A 19,118-nucleotide genomic window follows, 5' to 3' on the forward strand; every position below is an offset into this window, starting at 1 on the left:
TTTCATTTTGGTCCTTGTCAACTATAATTGCTCTCCCTGGGGGTCCACAACTCTTTTGTGGATACGTGCGTGGCGAGCACGGGGCCCCGAGCTATTGCAGCCTTCTTTCTCTCCAGGGCTGCATTTCCTTCCTCTTCCCCTCCTTTCCCCTCCTTGCTCCTTTCCCGTCGCCCTCTCCTCTCCCTCTCTTGGTGTCCTTGCTTATGTTGGCCCCCGCTATCCTCCTGGTTCTGTTGGTTTTACAATTCAGCTTTGTTGCGTAATCATCTCCTCCTTTTGGCATTCCTTGGTCCCCCTCTGGGGTTTGACCTCCATTACAAAATTTCTCCTCCGTAGTGTGAGCCATTTGGGGAAGAGCACCTCACCTAGTGTCTCCGACGTGCGCCCTCCTAGTACATTCCATCTTTTCTTTCACGTCGTTGTCTGATGCTAGGGTGCATAGCCAGCACGGTAGCCAGTCCGTGTGGTGGGGTTGCTATGTACCCTTTTGGTTGAGCCCCCTGAACACACAGGGATCACACTTCTGATACCTGAGCTGTGACCTCCTCATGCATGCCTTGGAGTGGTTGCTCGTCATCCTGGAGCATCGGAACTCCCGGCAATGGCCACTGTGCCAGACGGCCCTTGCTGTGGCTGGGTGGCGCCCGTGAGAAGAGCCCCTGATCGGAGTGGGTGGTATCAGGGCGGACGCTATGCAAATGAAACGCATACGGGTCCAGAACTCTGGCCGTTCTTTTGCGGCCGTCTCTCTGCGTGGAACTGATTCTTCAAGTGCTGCTTCTCTTGCCCCTCTGGCCTTCCCTTCCATGGCTACCCCCTGGGAAGAGGGTCAGGCCCGTCGGCTAGGGGCGAAACCTTTCCCCCCTTATCTAGTTTGCACCAGGACTGATGGAGATACTTTCACCAATACCAAACCTTTATTCTTTGTGGAACACATTGAAGACAAGTTTGGCGAAGTGGAGTTTCTGAGCAAGATGCGGTCAGGTTCGTTGCTGATCAAAACTGCTTCAGCTGCCCAATCTGCGGCTCTTCGTGCCTGTACCCATCTTGGCACAATTCCTGTGTCCATTACCCCCCACCAGTCTCTAAATATGGTACAAGGTGTGATTTTTCACAGGGACCTCATCCTTCAAACTGATGAGGAACTTCGGGACAATCTCGGACGGCGGGGTGTTCACTTTGTTCGGCGTGTTCAGAGGGTCCTAAAGACAATTGCATTGATACTGGTGTTTTTATCCTGGCCTTTGAAGGGGATACCCTCCCTGAGAAAGTTAAGATTATGGTTTATCGATGTGATGTGAAGCCGTACATCCCACCTCCTATGAGGTGTTTAAAGTGCTTGCTTTTTGGACACATGTCTTCCCGCTGTTCACAGGCTCCTCTCTGTGGTGACTGTGGACGTCCACTCCATGAGGGGAGTCCCTGTGTTCCCCCTCCTGTGTGTGTAAATTGTCATGGTAGTCATTCTCCACGTTCACCAGATTGCCCAGTATCTAAGAAGGAAAAGAAGATACAGGAATATATGTCCCTCGATTGTTTAACCTACACAGAGGCCCGTAAGAAATATACACGTCTTCACCCTGTGTCCATGACATCTAGTTACGCCTTGGTTACATCTTCACCCCTTCCTCCCCCTTCCTTACTCCCATCCCGGACCCCTCTCCTCCCCCCCTCCCCTGTGGCTCCCACACCACCTCTGGGCGCTGCTCCCCCTCCCCACCCGGAGAAGTGCCCACTCCTTCGGCGTCTGCCGGTCAAGGACGCATCTCCCGGGATGCCCCTTCCTGGCACCTTCCAGGCCAAAGGTCTGCTGCCGCGCGATGACCGCGAGAGCCGCGGTCTGTCGGCCCCCAGGTCGCCCGGTCTCTTTCTGTTCCTGATCTTGCTGCAGCTGGCTCCTTTATGCCACACAGCCCTCTTCGATCTCAGCCTGAAAAGAAGAAGAAACATAAGTCCCGGGACAAAGAGCCTCTGGTGTCACCGGAAGTCCCTTCCCCGACTTCACAACCGGATTCTGACCTGTCGTTCATGGATGTCGCCCCTCCTTGTCGGTGACGGGTGGGGACCCGGTGGTATGACTGGCTTTAGCGTGTTCAGCCCCCATTTAAACCATCGTTCTGTGGTTCTCCAATGGAGTTGTAATGGATACTATCGTCACCTTTCGGAATTGAAATCCCTTCTTTCGTCCTACTCTGCAGCTTGTGTGGTTCTCCAGGAATCTCGTTTTACTGATGCTCACTCACCGACCCTCCGTGGGTTCCGTGTTTTGTGTCGAAATCGGGTTGGATCCCTGCGTGCTTCTGGTGGCATTTGTACATTGGTCCGTACAGACATTGCTAGCACGTGGATTCCTCTTCAAACTACATTGGAAGTGGTTGCTGTAGGGTCCACTCAGACTCTGCGGTCACAGTTTGCAATCTTTATCTCCCTCCTGACAGGACTCTTACACCTGCTGCCTTAACTGCCCTTCTTCAGCAACTTCCTCCTCCCTTCCTCCTCCTTGGGGATTTTAATGCTAATCATCCCTTGTGGGGCAGTGCCTTTCCATCTAGACGGGGTGTTCGTATAGACCAATTTATTGCAGACCACGACTTGTGCCTTCTTAATGATGGCTCCCCTACTCATTTCATTGCCGGTCATGGTACCTTTTCTGCCATTGATCTTTCTCTTTCTTCTCCCTCTCTCCTCCCTTCATTACACTGGTCGCCACACGACGACCTTTGTGATAGTGACCATTTCCCGTTGATTATCTCGCTCCCTTCCCGCTCCCTGATGGACAGGTCATCTCGTTGGTCTTCCCAATGTGCCGATTGGCCTCTATACACTGCACAGGTCGTGTTTTCTCCCTCTTTGTCGGGTTGTATTGATGACGTCCTACGTGACGTGTCTGACGCGATTGTTCGCGCTGCTAGCCTGGGCCTGGGCTCATCTGGGCCATTTCGTCGCCGGCAAGTCCCATGGTGGACTACGGCCATTGCCATCCGTGATCGCCGTCGAGCTTTGCAACACTTTAAGAGGCACCCATCCAAAGCCAGTTCTTACTACCTTTAAACGCCTCCGCGCTAAAGCCTGTTATTTAATCAAACAGAGCAAGTGGATATGTTGGGAATGATTCGTTTCTTCCCTTGGTTCTACTATCCCTCTGTCACGGGTATGGGCTACACTTCGCTCTCTCCAAGGTTGCCATCGGCAGTCCACCCTCCCAGGCCTTCACCTCCCAGATGGCCGTTGTACAGACCCATTAGTTCTTACAGAACATCTTGTTTCACCCCTTGTGCGTCAGAATCTCACAACGAACCTTTTACTGAATGGGAATTTCTTTCTGCTCTATCTTCTTCTCATGATACTGCCCCTGGCCCAGATTCCATTCATAACAACTGCTTCAACATCTCAGTGCTCCACAACGACAACATCTTCTTCGGGTGTTTAACTGTGTCTGGCTCCAGGGTGACTTCCCTTCTCAGTGGAGGGATAGCATCGTGGTTCCTGTCCTTAAGCCTGGTAAGAACCCCCAATCTGTTGACAGCTATCGGCCAATTAGTTTGACCAATGTTGTTTGTAAGTTACTCGAACAGATGGTAGCCCGTCGGCTCAATTGGGTCCTCGAATCTCGGGATCTATTGTCCCCTTACCAGTGTGGCTTTCGAGAGGGACGGTCTCCAATCGATCATTTACTTCGCTTGGAATCCGCATTTTGACAGGCTTTTTCCCAGCGCCGCCATTTGGTTGCAGTGTTATTTGACCTTCGCAAGGCCTATGACACGGCCTGGTGCCATCACATCTTACTTACCCTTCATCAGTGGGGTCTTCGGGGCCCACTCCCGATTTTTATCCGCCAGTTCCTGTTCCGTCGGTCATTCAGAGTTCGAGTTGGTACTGTTTTTAGTTCTCCACGGACCCAGGAGACAGGCATCCTACAGGGTTCTGTCTTGAGTGTCCTTCTTTTCCTCATTGCTATCGATGGACTTGTGGCCTCTGTCGGTCCCTTGGTCGCCCCTGCCCTGTATGTGGATGATTTCTGCATTTGGGTTAGTTCCTCCTCGACGGCATCTGCAGAACGGCAGCTCCAGGGAGCTATATGGTGTGCCTCTGCATGGACCCTCTCACACGGGTTTCAATTCTCTCCTTCAGAATCGCGGGTGGTCCACTTCTGTCGCCGTACTACGATCCACCCTGATCCAGAGCTCTATCTCGATGCGCAACAATTGCCTGTGGTCCCACAGTTTCGTTTCCTGAGTCTTCTTTTCGATAACAAGCTCACTTGGGTGCCCCATATCAGACTCCTGAAGGTAGGATGTTTCCGTAAACTCAATGTCCTTCGCTTCCTTGCCCACTCCTCTTGGGGTGCGGACCGTTCCCTCCTTCTCCGTCTTTATCGTGCTCTTGTTCTGTCTCGCTTGGACTATGGTTGTCAAGTTTATGGTTCAGCTGCTCCTTCCACACTGCATGTGCTGGATCCAGTCCACCATCGTGGTGTCCATTTGGTCACCGGTGCCTTCCCTACTAGCCCTGTTGATAGTCTCCTGGTTGAAGCTGGGATTCCCCCTTTTCTGTTCGGCGGTCCCAGCTTCTGGTGTTTTATGCACTCGCTATCCGTTCCTCTCCTACTCATCCTTCCTATTCTATCCTGTTCCCAGACCATGGACATCGCCCACCCGACTCCCCGGTTGGGCTCCGCCTTGCGTCTCTTTGCCGTGGTTTTCAGCTTCCTTCTTTGTCCTGTCTTCCTCGCTCCCTCCCCTCCACCCCCCTTGGTTAGTTCCTCGGCCTCGAATTCGGATGGATCTCCGGCGAGGTCTGAAAGATTCCATCCCCCCGGTTGTGTTCCGTTCCTTTTTCCGGCAAATTTTATGGGAGTTTTGGGATGCTGTTGTTTTTTACACTGATGGCTCTAAATCTGCTGATCATGTGGGGTATGCCTTCACGTCCTCTGTTGGAACGGAAAGTCATCTGCTGTCACCTACATGTGGGGTGTTTACTGCGGAATTGATGGCAATTTACCAGGCCCTTACCTTTATTAAACAGTCCCAACACAACCGCGTTTTGTTATGTACGGACTCGATGAGTGGCCTTCTTGCTATTGACCGGTGTTTTTCGCACCATCCCTTGGTCTCTGCCATCCATGACCATCTCGCTGATATTCACCGTGCTGCTTGTTCCATTGACTTCCTTTGGGTCCCTGGCCATGTGGGTATCCCGGGTAATGCTAGCTGATCGTTTGGCTGGGGGAGCAGTCACTTACCCCCCGTTTTCTGTAACCCCTCCTGCAGCGGATTTACAGCTTCACATCAAATCCCACTTCACACAGTCATGGGCCAATTCTTGGGACGCTACTTTCCTGTCTAATAAACTTCGTGCGATTAAGGTGACACCAGGCCCGTGGCGTTCTTCCTTTCGCCTCTCCCAAAAGGACGCGACCACACCGTGTCGTCTCCGCATTGGCCATACCAGGCTGACCCACGGTTTTCTTTTGCGTGATAAGCCACCCCCACTTTGTGGTTGTGGAGCCTTCCAGTCAGTAGCCCACATTTTGGTTGAATGCCCCCTTCTTTTGGCTCTGCGTGCTAAGTACAGACTCCCCCACACTTTACCTTTGATGTTGGCTGACGATTCCCGGATGGTCTCTCTGGTTCTCGGTTTCCTCCGGGAAAGTGGTTTTTATTCTCAGTTTTAAGGTTTTTAATCTGTCTCTGGTGTTGGGGCAGGGCGGTGAGTGTTTGGGTGTCTCCCACTGTAAGCCGTGTTTGGGGATTCCCGATTCACCTCCCTGACCGAGATCCTCTCTTCTTCCCCTTTTACTCTGTTTTTACCCTTTTTTTTAGGATTGGTTAGTCTCCTTTTCCCATACGTATTTCTACATTCTAGCGGTTGCACCTTTTAAGTCACAGGTGGTCTTGCCTATGCTGCTTCAGCATAGTGTTGTGTTCGTTCTCTTGCCGACTTCCCTCATTTTGTTTTTTACCATTGGCAACATTACTGCCCTTTTACGTTTTTACCTTTTTCCCTTTTATTGTTCTGACTTTCATGAGATGTCCCATTAGCGGAATGGACCATATTTGAAACAAGGGACTGATGACCTTGCTGTTTGGTCCCTTAAACCTCAAACAACCAACCAACCAACCAACTATAATTGCATGGATAGATTTGCACCAGACTGGGCACACTTGCTCTGCAGCCCTGTGACGTGTTTCTGGTTTTGTTGTTGTCATGTGGTGTGTGATCAAAAGCCCCAAATGCTATAGGTGACCTTTTGAAGGATAATATTTCTGGCTTCCTCCTTCATTCTTGCATTTTCGCAACACTGCTTGTACTTCAGATTACGACCCAAAGTGGTTCCCAGATATTTTGGATGGTGCATATTTAATAATTATATCACTTGCCAAGTGATGTTAACTTTGCTACATGCTTGATTTGATTAAGATAAAACACACACAGTTTGGTTTTAGTTGGGTTTGGACGAAATTGATTTTTAGATTAATAGACACTAAACTCTTTGTGCATCTGTTGGGTGGACTGTAGTAGCTAAAATAGATTTGTCTTGACTCACTAGTGCCGGATCACTGCTGTAAAGGAAACTCCTTGTTTTCAGCAGAAGTAGTTGTTCATTGGTATAGATGATATATAACATTGGTGAAAGAACACTTCCTTGTGCCAAGCCTTTCTTAGATATCTCCATCAGTTATGTTGACCCTGGAGGTCCACGTAAAATCGCCTGGTTTGGAGTGAACTTTGAATAAGTTTGGTTAAATCATAATCTGTCATTATCCCCTAGCTTTTCTGTGACGCATTGGTGATTGGTAGTGTCACACATCAATAAAAGCTACTCATGTAGTTCTGCAGGTTTCGGAGTCCCCCTTAGTGAGTTGCTTGAGATTGAAGACTTGAGACAGGTTCTTCATGTCCTGAAACCTGCTTGTTCTTTTATTAGATTGTGCTGTGCAACAAGAATCAAATGGTTCAGTTACATTCACATGAAAACTTTGAGCAGATGGCACAACAAAGATATTGAACTGTAGTTTTCTGGCGTACCTGATGATTTTACAGATAGGAATTGCATTTAGTTTCCTCTAGGTTACAGTGAAATCGTAGGCTTTTACACAGTTTTGAAAAGCGACAAAATCCCGTCTCTTGCTTGATCGCTAAAGTGTTTGATATGCTCCATTCTGATGTCTTCTACCCCTCCTGCCTTGGTAGTTGTGGTTAATGGCTGCATTCAGTTCTTTCATATGAAAAGGCTGTAAGATTTCACTACTCTCCAGTACCCTCACCCATGCAATTTTGTAATCTGACTTACATATAAGATGATCGGTTTACTGTTACTTGCAAGTTGGCAACTAGTCCTTTTCTCGTTGTTGGATAGCAACTAGGATACTTAAGAAACCTCCAGGGTTTGTGGCTACTCTTGCACATAAGACTCGTACATCAGTTGACACCAAGCATCATCCTTGTTCTTGGATACTGCTGTTAACAGATCTTCTCCAACCTGCAGGACCTTTTCATTAAAAGGATCAATATCAAATAAAATAGTTTCCCAAGTATTCCTAAGTTTCTGAAGTCAGACCTTTAATGTATTGTGGCCTCCAGCCACATAGGATTCAAGTACTGCAGCAGTGCTTCATGACATTCACAAAGTCATCATCTGATTCTGGAATTAATTGAATCATACATACGCTCTTGTCCCGTGCAAAGGTGGCATTGTTAAAATTATACCTTCTTCGAAAGGGAAATTTCTGTGATTGGATTGCAAAATATATCCAGCATATAACAGAATGGTGTTGCATGCGAGGATTGCCTGTTCCACTGATTTCATTGGTAAGTGAAATATTTGTTCACAGTGATGAGATCTAGATAACTTACAGTTGTTAGATCTAGATAACTTACAGTTGTTGAATGATGCTAGAAGTTATTGTGTAGTAGGCTGAGAGTACCCATTCTGCCATAATTCCTCCAATTCTGCCAGTATTTGACTAGCCCAACATAGTATTATGGCTAGTGAAGTGGCAAAGCCCAAACATGATGCACTAATACTGGAAGTTACTGGATTCCACAAATCTAAATCCAGTGCTCAGGGACTTATAAAGAGATGTTATGGAACAATTACTCATTTGTTCTGTGAGAATTTTTATATTGCCTTCCACTTATATTCCCATGGAGATAATCTGAATATTAGGCTTGATAAAGTGGCCTTGCTATATTGTCAGTGATGATATTCAGTTGCTAGAATTACTCCTCTGTTTTTGGAGTGACAAAAGTTCAAGGCCTTGAGTATCCTGAATTGATATTAAGAACAATTCTGGTATCTAGCTTAGTAGTTCTTCCCTTTTAGATTTAAGACCTTGCATATTGACAGAAGCAGTCACTTTTGGCTTTGGAAAGGACCAGGTTTGTATTAACAACGTTTTCATTAAATTGCTTCTACATTCCCAGTATTCAGTTCGTTACCTGACTTCCTAACCCAGTTACATATGTGGGTGCACCACGTGCAGGAATCAGCTTCATCCGCAACCTTACAATTTTTTTTTTTTTTTTTTTTTTTTTGAGTTAGTGGCCTGACAAGAAATGAGGTGCACTGCAGAATTGTAGGGGGACAGGAATATATGGGACATACTTATCGACAAGAAGGGACAGGATGATAGAACATAAGACACCAGGGAATAACTTTTATCGTGTTAGACGAAACTTTGCAGGGGAAGAATTGTACAGGAATATAGAATTAAAATGTATCTACAAATAATTGAAGTTGGTTGTAGGTGCTACTCTGAAATGAAGAGTTTGTTTGGCTTCGGAGAGAGAATGTGGTGGACCACATCAGGCCAATCAGAAAACCGATGAACCAATTAAAGAAAAAGGAGAGAGCATATGGGTGGTATAGGAACTACCAATAGCAGCTGCTGAATTGCCTTAATCAGTGAAGTATTCATTTGTCTTTCAAGACTTCACTTCTTTCAGAACTGCGGGGTAGTGCTTTTGCTGAAAGAAATACAAAATAAGAAAAAGATAAATTCAAAGGTACTGATATAAGTTAATGGATTATATTTTAGGTGAGGTTTGTTGATTTGGGGAAAAGGTCAATGATCACAATTTTTAGAAAACAAACTGCAAAGAGGTGTTAGTTACCATCCTTTAACGATGCTTCTTAACATTGTAAACTTGTTTTCCGCGCTTCCTGTAACCATGTAAGAAAATAATTATTTTGTGACATTAGGACTGAACACTTAATCTGTTGTATTTTTCTAGGTCTTAACTTTTTCAGAAGATTGATTACACAAATTAAGTAGCTGGTAATGGTATTTTTTTTTTTTAATATATAAATTTGATTTTAACAGTTACCTGCTTACAGATAAATTTGTTACAGGTTGGTGCAAGCATTCCTGTTGATGTACTGAAGTACGATATTGAAAAACAGCGTGCTGTTCTTCGCTGCCCAGCGGAGTCCTATGTGAAACTGCATAGTTCTCTAACTTTACGTGGTGATTACGGTGGCAGTTCGTGTGTTTATAAAGTGCATCAGACCAGTCCATTTCTTCTCTCTCTCCTTTCAAACAGTAGGACATACAGCCATGTTTAAGTCTTTGTTTTAAAAAAGCCTGTCCAAGACTTTGTATAGTTCCTTAACTGTGATTCTTGGTTGTGAAAAATGTCTTACTGTCGTGAAGAAGGCAAAGACAGAATAATATTTGCTACAAAAGAAGATCATAAAGTTCCAAGCAAGGTCCAACTCCCAGCACCTGATCCACAGCCTGGACTTATTCTTCCAGATGGCAGTATCAACTGGAACTGTCCTTGCTTAGGAGGTATGGCAACAGGACCCTGTGGCGTACAGTTCAGAGAAGCTTTTTCCTGCTTTCACTACAGCACTGCTGAACCGAAAGGAAGTGATTGTTATGACGCTTTCAAAGAAATGCAGTCTTGTATGTCAAAGTATCCAGCCCTATATAGCCGTGATGATGACAAAAATGATGATTTAGACCTTGAATCTTTATCGGAGGCCTCCCAGGCAGATGCAAGTGACAAACACCCACAGCAAGAAAAAACAAGTGACAAAAAGGCATAGCCATTGTGTTTTGTAGCAGTTATTGGTAGCATTGCATAATATATGTTGTAAATAATGTGAAGGGTAAATAATGTGAAGGCAGTTGTGTTGGTTTCTCATATGCAGTGAGATAAGAAATTGACTTGCTATAAATGTTTGATTTTTGACACAATGAGGCTGACACCAAATTTGCAGCAGTTTTCAAATATTCATTATACTCATGAGTTTTTTCATGATGTGTTGTACTTAATGCAACATCCTGTATTCGTCGGGTCAGTAGAGCATGTGCAAGTATGCTGACTTACTACAATATTGTGTGTGATGTTAAGAAATTGATGCCTTTCGTATTCTGTGCTCATTGTTTCTGACAGTGAACTGAACACCAGTATGAATGCCAAGTTTGTGTTGTGGAAGAAGCTTCTTGTTCAGTGCCTAATTATGAAATAACCCTTCTGATGGGCAAGTTACATTTCACATTCTTGTCATTTGCCCAGAAATAGAGTATTTATAAACAAAGCAGAAAGCCATGCTATTATATGAGAAAACCTTGTTATTAATGTGTAAAACTGTTATTAAACTTGTTGCAGATATTTATATTTCACTGTAAAGACAGTAATAAATAGTCATGTTTGAAAAACTGTTTTTTACTGTAGGTTTTGAAAGGGGGAAAAATCCTGCTGTTGCGGAAACGCTTGAAAACTTGGGTTACTTCACAGATTTTGTTTTACTGAATTTTGTATTTTAATACTCTCCAAAGATACAAAGTAAATAATTTAGATTGTGGTGGCAGAATCAGGATGTTGATTCCGTCAGTGTGCTGTTTGTAAGGAAACGATATGCATACTGGAGAATATTTTGACTTCCTTGTGCTGCGCTGCTGATTTGAGTTTCATGTCAGCATTGTTGTCCTCAACATCTTAATAACTTACCAAGGTTATAAAATTTTTAGAGATGACAAACATTACTTATAAAACAACTTTAAAAACTTTATTTTGTGGTAGTTACGTCCTCTTCACATACTAGTAAGTGCAGTCTTTGAACAAGTTGGAGGAGTGGCTTTTTGAGACTACAATTTTTCTACACATTAACAGAATATATGCTTTGATGAATGTTAGTGACAAATTTGTGTACCAGACTGAGACTGAAACTTGGATTTTTGTGTTTTGCAGGCATTATACCACCAAATGTGCTGTTTGCTAGTGTCCCACTGGTTAACTCAATTTCAGTCTGTCTCATTTCCTTACTTACTATTCAGACTTTACTCTGCCCACCATACATCAGTTTGTCGCAAATGTTTATTGCAGTATATGCTCTACTACAAGGGTCATTTCAAAAATTGTACACACCGTAAAATTATGATTCCAAAAAAATTCAAAAACATTATTTGACTTGTTCTCCATGGAACTTCCATTCTTCACAATAACAACAGTGCAGTGTTTCAGCAAGTCTTGTATCCTTAAGTACCTGCATCAGAAACCTGCTCAATATTTTGAAAACATGTTTTCTCAAGTTTAGGGTACAAATCGGTCCAGTGGGCTCAAGTCAGGAGTGTAGGGTGGATGGGGAAGAATTTTCCAAAAATCTCCTTACTTGTTTCCAATTTACAGTCAAGCATTACCATGCAGAATGAGCACTCTAGCTGCCAAAGTGTCAGACCTTCTTGGGCTAATCTTTGATCACAAAACATTTCACAGGCAGTCCATGTACCGGGTGATCGAAAAGTCAGTATGAATTTGAAAACTTAATAAACCATGGAATAATGTAGATAGAGAGGTAAAAATTATCGCACATGCTTGGAATGACTTGGGGTTTTATTAGAACCAAAATGCAGGATGGCGCTCCACCCCGTATTGCTAGACGCGTGAAAGATCTCTTGCACAATTATCAACTTTTTAAATTTTTTAGGGTGGTTACAAAGAAACACCACTCCTTCTCCTCCATCCCCCCCCCCTCCTCCATGGCAATAAATGTTATTGAAAATTTGTTAGTATTGTGAGAATTAAAGAAAATTAGAACTTGTAATAGGTAATGACTTGTAGCAAGTGCTCAGAGGCATTTCTCATGGAATCTCAAACTATTTCATTGTTCATTGAGAGGCTAATATGAATTGCTCACACACCACAGCTCAGATCCTGGGTATGCTCTTGATAGTAGCTTTAAGAAAACACTTTTTGTTGGACCTTTGCTAAAATAATGAAAAATTCCCAAACAGGACAGACTAAGTAAAACAGAAAGTATGAAGAAACAATGGAGGCTTACATCTTTGCAGCTTCTACAAATGATATCTTTGATATGAAGAACCACCTTTTCTACTGCAAAATCAGGACAAAGTGCACCTACCAGGTATCTGAACACTTCTTTACTTTGAAGCTGGTATATGTACAGACACCATTGGTGATCTTACAGCTCTCAAAGAATGACATTATAATGAAATCTAGACGTTCAGCTGCTTACAGGCATTGATAAATATCAACGAGACAGTTGAAAAATGTGTGCCCTGACCGGGACTCGAACCTGGTACCTCCTGCTTACATGGCAGACACTCTATCCGACTGAGCCACCGAGGACACTAAAAGTGTTGTGTGTGGACAGAAAATTGAAAAGTGTGGGTCTCAAGGGGTGTGTGCCAGTCGCACTATCGCCTGTCCTCGTGGGCTCAGTCGGATAGAGCATCTGCCACGTAAGCAGGAAGTCCCGATTGGGGCACATATTTTTCAACCGTCCCCGTTGATATTTTATCAATGCCTGCAAGTAGCTAAAGGTCTGGATTTCATTATAATTTCATTCTTTACTTCTGTGTGAAAGCAACTAACAAGTTGCAATATGGTAGATAACCCTCAAAATAAATACAAAAGAACCCTGAAGACAGTAAGTGTTGTTAGTATCCCATTTGCTTCTAAGAAAAAATTTTCCCTCAGTCACTTACCAATGTGCATTGTGTATAGAGGTAAGCACTGACCCATTAAAAACTCATTATGTTTATAAGCCCCTTAAAATCTCCTGAACTTTTTACAAAGGAAGGTTATGAACCATGTACTATTTTGTGTAAAACACTACTTACTGAGAAAATTACCATCTTGTCTTTGATGGACCACACAGTTTTTCCACCCAGCAGCAGGCAGAGTATTATGCAAGAATATTTTTTCACAACAGTAGGGCTGTCATACTTATCCAGTACAAACTATACAAATTTTCACCTGCACTCTGCACATGGAAAAAAATATATATTACTGTGAGGGAGCCTTAAGAACTGTTAAAATAACTCGCCAGGAATTGTGCTTCTAACTGGAAGAGAGAAAATTCAGTGAGAGGCAAGTACTTCATGGCAGTGTAGAGAAATTCCATAGTCTGAACAACAGCTTTGAAGAAGTGTAGAGCCTTTTCACAACCACTGTCCTGTGTTCTGGGGGAAAAATGTATTCTGATTACAGTCTTGCTGAAACATCTGTTCTACTATGATGTTAGTGAAGTCTGAAGCTCATAGTCTAGTGGCTAGCATTGCTGCCTCTGAGTCACGGGGTCCTGGCTTTGATTCCCAGCTGGATCAGGCATTTTCTCCACCCAGGGACTGGGTCTTTGTCTTGTCCTGATCATTTCTTCAAAGTGGCAAGACTGGACAGGGGAAAGATTGGGAATTTGAATGGACACTGATAACCGCGCAGTTGAGCGCCCCACAAACCAAGTGTCATCATCGTTGTCACATTATTCCATAGGGAAACCTCACTTCATGGTAATATTCAAGATGTTGAAGCATCAGATATGATAATCGTGCAACAGATCTTTGTTTTAGTGTTTCTCAGGCTTGGTTACACTGACTATATCATAATGGATACAAATGATTAATGGAAAATCTCATATAAAGATGCGAAACAAATACTAACAAAGAGACAGAGGGGCTGGCCAGTACTTACCTCAGCTCAGTACAGCTGATAGATGACACAAAACAGAACAGAAAATTTACATTCCTAGCTTTCGAAACTTCGTTTCTTCATCAGGGAGGAGAGAGGGGAAAAACCATGCCTCCATCCTTGCTACCCTCCCTGTTTACCTTTTCCTGTTGCTTCATAACCTGGGTCATGAGTAACTAAATCCACTTTCCCTTCTTCCCTTTTTTCCCCTCTCTCCTCCCTGATGAAGGAACAAAGTTCCGAAAGCTAGGAATGTAAATTTTCTGTTCTATTTTGTGTCATCTATTGGCTGTACTGAGCTGAGGTAAGTACTGCCCAGCCCCTCTCTTTCTTCATAATGGATACATTCAGTTCCTTTGCAATGCCTTGTAAGCTTTTTTCCCTTTGCTTGTATCTGCTTCTAATCATGTTGCCAAGAAAATACAAAAGTCGTGTAATACATAAAAATACATTAAAAATGGTATTTCAATTAAATAAATGTTCATTATTTATGCTTCATAAATCATTAAAATATACAACACTGGAAATAAATTTATTGCACCACATTACATGTCGTAACAAGGTTACCTTAAATTTGAATGCAAGAATACATTTTCTCAATTGGTGGTTATTCTTTCTTTGCTATTCAAAATTGCATTGAGCACAACTTTGATGCCAATTGGGGGAAATATGTAAAAAAATTGACTGGGGTATACATATCACTTGACTTTATTTCTTAGCACCATTGTCACACTTTTTTTCTGGAAATGAGAATCAAGACAAGCCAAGTTCCAACATATTAACTGCTCATTCGAGGAGTTACGGGATGAATATTTCTCTCTGCTGCATACCTCCAAGTTGCAAGCAGCAGCACCAGAGCCTAAAAATGAAAGTATTTTCAAAATTATGTTTCGAAACAAAACAAAAAAATCATGGTAGTTTATATTTTCATTTATTTATTATCAGCAGTGTTTAAAGATTAAATTTATTGAATCAAATTTAATGTGTTATATTTTAAACTGACTTTCATGCCACCAGCCTGTCTTTTTCAGAACTGTTTTCCTTCTATTGAACCAAATATTGAGCTGTATTCAAGGTTGTATGCTAGAAGGAAGTCTTCCTCTTGGCAACTGAATATGCAGTGAAATAAGATTCTGACTCTGTGTATATTGCATCACATACTCAGCTGTATTCAATTCCCCACAGATGAAATGCCACTTTCAAACAAAATGTGCCGTTATGAATATGTCGTTGTCTTACCTGGTTTCCTGATCTTTCAGTGACAAAATTATGTTGTCCTCTAGCATGTTCCGAGGTTTTCCTAAATATTTGTTGGGGCTCCTGCTTCAGATGTAGTTATATGTTTGCCTGTAGTGCATAATATTGTGAGAACACTGACACCAAATTGGTGTACTACATGTACATGCTACAGCAGCCAGACAGTGTCCTTGTGTGTGTGTGTGTGTGTGTGTGTGTGTGTGTGTGTGTGTGTGTTTTCTGGTCTTTTCATTGTATCTGCCTGTGACTTAATGCCTCCTCTATATGGTGAGTAAAAATCTATCCTTTTCAAGCAGTGGAAAATCCAGGACCGAATAATGATAATATTATGAAAAGGATAGTTGCTACTAACCATATAAAGTGCGCGTCATTTATGATGGCGGCCGAGTTTAGGTTCATTCTGCGCATCTAACATCACAAAACAGTGTCAGCCAATGAACAGAGAACGACGTTGCCAGAGCTCAACTGCAGTGCAGAGCACGGACGAGTGTCCTCAGTTTTAGAAATAAATAAAGTGATTGAACAAAAGCAATGTCTTGATAGCAGACTTTCTTTTATAGAAAGTTTGGAAAAAGCATTCTTAATACCAATTGCCTCATATTCCATTAATTAATTAAACCAAACAAGCAATAAGCCTCCTAATTCAGACGATAGCAAGGAAAGGTGTTTGTATCATTCTCACTAACCACTTTTTCACAATAAAGAACAGCGTTAATTGTTTATTTCCTATTGTACTTCGACGAAATGTGAGTAATTCATACTCATATCAACAGTGTTTGTCGGTATTTTGCGTATTATTTTAAAGTGCTCCAGAAGTTGTATTAAATGAGCTGCTTTAGCGTAATGGTTAAAGTGTATGGCTGCTGGGCGAAAGGTTCTGACTTCAAACCTTGTTCGGTGCTTAACATTTTCTTTATTTAAAAACAATATCAAAGTGTCTTACTTAATGAATTTTATTCGTTTGAATGTAATTTTTTGAAATTTCTAGTGGCAACTAAAATAGACCATACAGAAAGTATACGCTATGGACTTTTACCTCTGCAAACTCTTCAAAATTTCGTGCATTGGTTTACTACATCTAATGCTGCACAATAACTGCGTTGAACATCGAAACAAAATTAAGACATTTATGAGGGGAATGTATCAGTCAAGATGATCTGTAAAAATCAAATTTTTGGGCCAAATAGTTTTTTGTGAAAACGAATTATAAAGTGTGTCAAAGCAGTCGAAACACCATGTGTCTGCACAGGCGAGCAGTGCAATGATGACAAAATCGCGCACAGCGTGGAATGCGGGGAGCACGTCTCTAGCAGCGAAAGGGTTAATGCGGCCGTGGTGGCTTTACTTCATAAACTGCGCGCTCCCCCCTAAACATAAGTTTGCGAACTATGCTATGGCGCTGCTTCTCTTGGCGCGTACAACGCAATGCAGCAATCTCCCGCGTCTTGGCGGGCATGTGCGAACCGCCAAGATAAAAGAATTGAACTATAGTGAAACTGCTGAGCCGCAGATAGGCACAGCAAAAAGACCTTCATCAAAATGAGACACCCCCCCCTCACACACACACACACACACACACACACACACACACACACACACACTGGCTGCTGAGGCCAGACTGCAAGCAGCACTGCATAATGGGAGAAGCAATCTGGATGGTGGGGGTAAGGAGGAGAGTAGTGTGGGGAGGGGATGTAAAATGCTGCTTGTGGGAATGTACAGGAAGCTAGGTGCTGTCAGTAGGTTAGATGGGTGGGGGACAGCAGATAAGGAAAGAAGTAAAATGGCTATGCGTGTCTTGGTGGAATAGAGGGCTGTATAGTGCTGGAATGGGAACAGGGCAGGGGGTAGGTGGGTAAAGGACAAAGACTAATGAAGGCTGGGGTCAGGAGGGTTACAGAAACATAGTATATATTCCATAGAGAATTCCCAACTGTGCAATTCAGAAGAGCTGATGTTGGTTGGAGGGATGCAGGTGTCATAGGATGTGAATCAATCATCAAAATGAAAACCATTGTGTTGGGCAACATGATCAGCAAGTAGGTGGTTCAGAAGTTTCTTGCCCACAGTTTGTCAGTGGCCATTTGGGCAGACAGACAGCTTGTTGGTTGTCATGCCCACGTAGAATGCAGCAAAGTGGTTGCAGCTTAGCTTGTAGATCGTGACTGGTTTCACAGGTAGCCCTGCCTTTGATGGGATAAGGGATAAGTGATGCTTGTGACTGGACTGGAGTAGGTGGTGGTAGGTGGATGTATGGGACAGGTCTTGCACCTAGGTCTTATTTCAGAGTGTGATGAGAGGTAATCAAAACCCTGGCAGAGAATGTGATTCATTTGCTCCAATCCTGGGTGGTACTGAGTCATGAGCAGAATGCTCCTCTGTGGCTGGACAGTGGGACTTTGGGACGTGGTGGGAGACTGGAAAAATAAGGCATTAAGGCATGCAAGATTTGGTTTTGTACAAGGTTGGGAGGATTATTACAGTCTATGAAGGGTTCAGAGAGACCTCTCAGTATATTTTGAGAGTGATCGCTCGTCACTGCAGATGTGATGATCACGGGTGGCTAGGCTGTATGGAAGGGACTTCTTGGTATAGAAAGGGTGGCAGCTGTCAAAGTGGAGGTGTTACTGGTGGTTAGTAGGTTTGATATGGACGGAGGTTCTGATGTAGCCATCTTTGAGGTGGAGGTCAACATCTGGAAAGGAGGCTTGTTGAGTTGAGTAGGACCAGGTGAAGCAAATGGGGGAGAAGTTGTGGAGGTTCTGGAGGAATGTGGATAGGGTGTCCTCACCCTCAATCCAGATTGCAAAGATGTCATCAGTGAATCTGAGTCAGGTGAGGGGTTTAGGATTCTGGGTTTTTAGGAAGGATTCTTCTAGATGGCCCATGAATAGGTTGGCATAGGATGGTGCCATGTGGGGCTCATAGCTGCACCCCAGATATGTTTGTAGGTGATGCTTTCAAAGGAGAAATGATTGTGGGTGAGGATATAGTTGGTCATGATGACTAGAAAGGAGGTTGTAGGTTTGAAATCCATTGGGCGTATGGAAGGGTAGTGTTCAATAACGGGAAAGCCATCGGCTTTAGGGATGTTAGTGTGAAGGGAGGTGGCAACATTAGTGATGAGCAGGAGATCGTGTGGTAAAGGAACAGGAACTGTGGAGAGTTGGTGGAGAAAATGGTTGATATCTTTCATATAGGAGATTAGGTTGCAGGTAATAGGCTGAAGGTGTTGGTCTACAAAACAGATTCTCTGTGGGGGCACAGTAACCTGTCACAGTGGGGCTCCTGGTTGGTGTGTTGTAATAAAAATAAATAAATAAAATAATTATTAAATACATACGCATATTAAAAACATTTAAAGGGGATAATTCAATTGTGTTATTAGAAATGTTCTGTGCTGGTACGAATTTGTAGACTACTGGACTTCTTCTCTTACATTTCGATTGTAGATGCAGGCAGTGGACTTAAAGTACACCAGTGCATGCCATAAATGAGAAAATCCCCCTTACCTGGTTTCACTTCACTTGAATAAAAAAATACTTAATACTGGTGCCAAAGTTTTTCTTATTTTGAAATAGGTATGATAAAAAAACACTCGTAGCCTGTCGTATTCTAAATGGCACATCTTAACAGAACCTCTACATGCAAGAGAGTAAGAAACAAATTTACGTACAAAAAAAAATGAATGATGTTCTTTCATTTGTCTGCACCTTACCATGCATTTATAGTTAACGTCTTTGCTATCGCTTATGGTCGATCGGTGTTTCATTTTTATTTTTAATAAATTTTAGCTCTGATATCCTGGGGGTCTTTCACCATGTACCTACACTATTGCCCTCACACTGTACATTGACATGTTTACATTTGCTGATAGGGTCAATGCCCTTTACTTGTCGGCTTCCGTTTTATTTACTGGA

At 43.2% G+C, this 19,118-nt stretch overlaps 2 protein-coding genes across 2 annotated transcripts in view; one reads left to right on the forward strand and one right to left on the reverse strand.

The window, feature by feature from the left end:
• LOC126471742 (ribonuclease P protein subunit p14) overlaps window positions 1–9,702 on the forward strand; it is a 29,035-nt gene extending 19,333 nt beyond the window's left edge. Inside the window, exon 3 of the mRNA XM_050099885.1 lies at window positions 9,356–9,702. Coding sequence (XP_049955842.1) covers window positions 9,356–9,568 — 213 coding nt within the window. The 3' untranslated portion in view covers window positions 9,569–9,702. The remainder of the gene's footprint in view (window positions 1–9,355) is intronic.
• Window positions 9,703–14,666: 4,964 nt separating this feature from the next.
• The window catches only part of LOC126457603 (leukocyte surface antigen CD53-like), a 40,369-nt gene continuing 35,917 nt past the window's right edge, over window positions 14,667–19,118 (reverse strand). The window contains exon 4 of the mRNA XM_050094055.1: window positions 14,667–14,800. Within this exon, the coding sequence (XP_049950012.1) occupies window positions 14,720–14,800 (81 nt within the window). The 3' untranslated portion in view covers window positions 14,667–14,719. The remainder of the gene's footprint in view (window positions 14,801–19,118) is intronic.

The sequence above is a fragment of the Schistocerca serialis genome, chromosome 1 (assembly GCF_023864345.2).
Source record: "Schistocerca serialis cubense isolate TAMUIC-IGC-003099 chromosome 1, iqSchSeri2.2, whole genome shotgun sequence".
NCBI lineage: Eukaryota > Metazoa > Arthropoda > Insecta > Orthoptera > Acrididae > Schistocerca > Schistocerca serialis.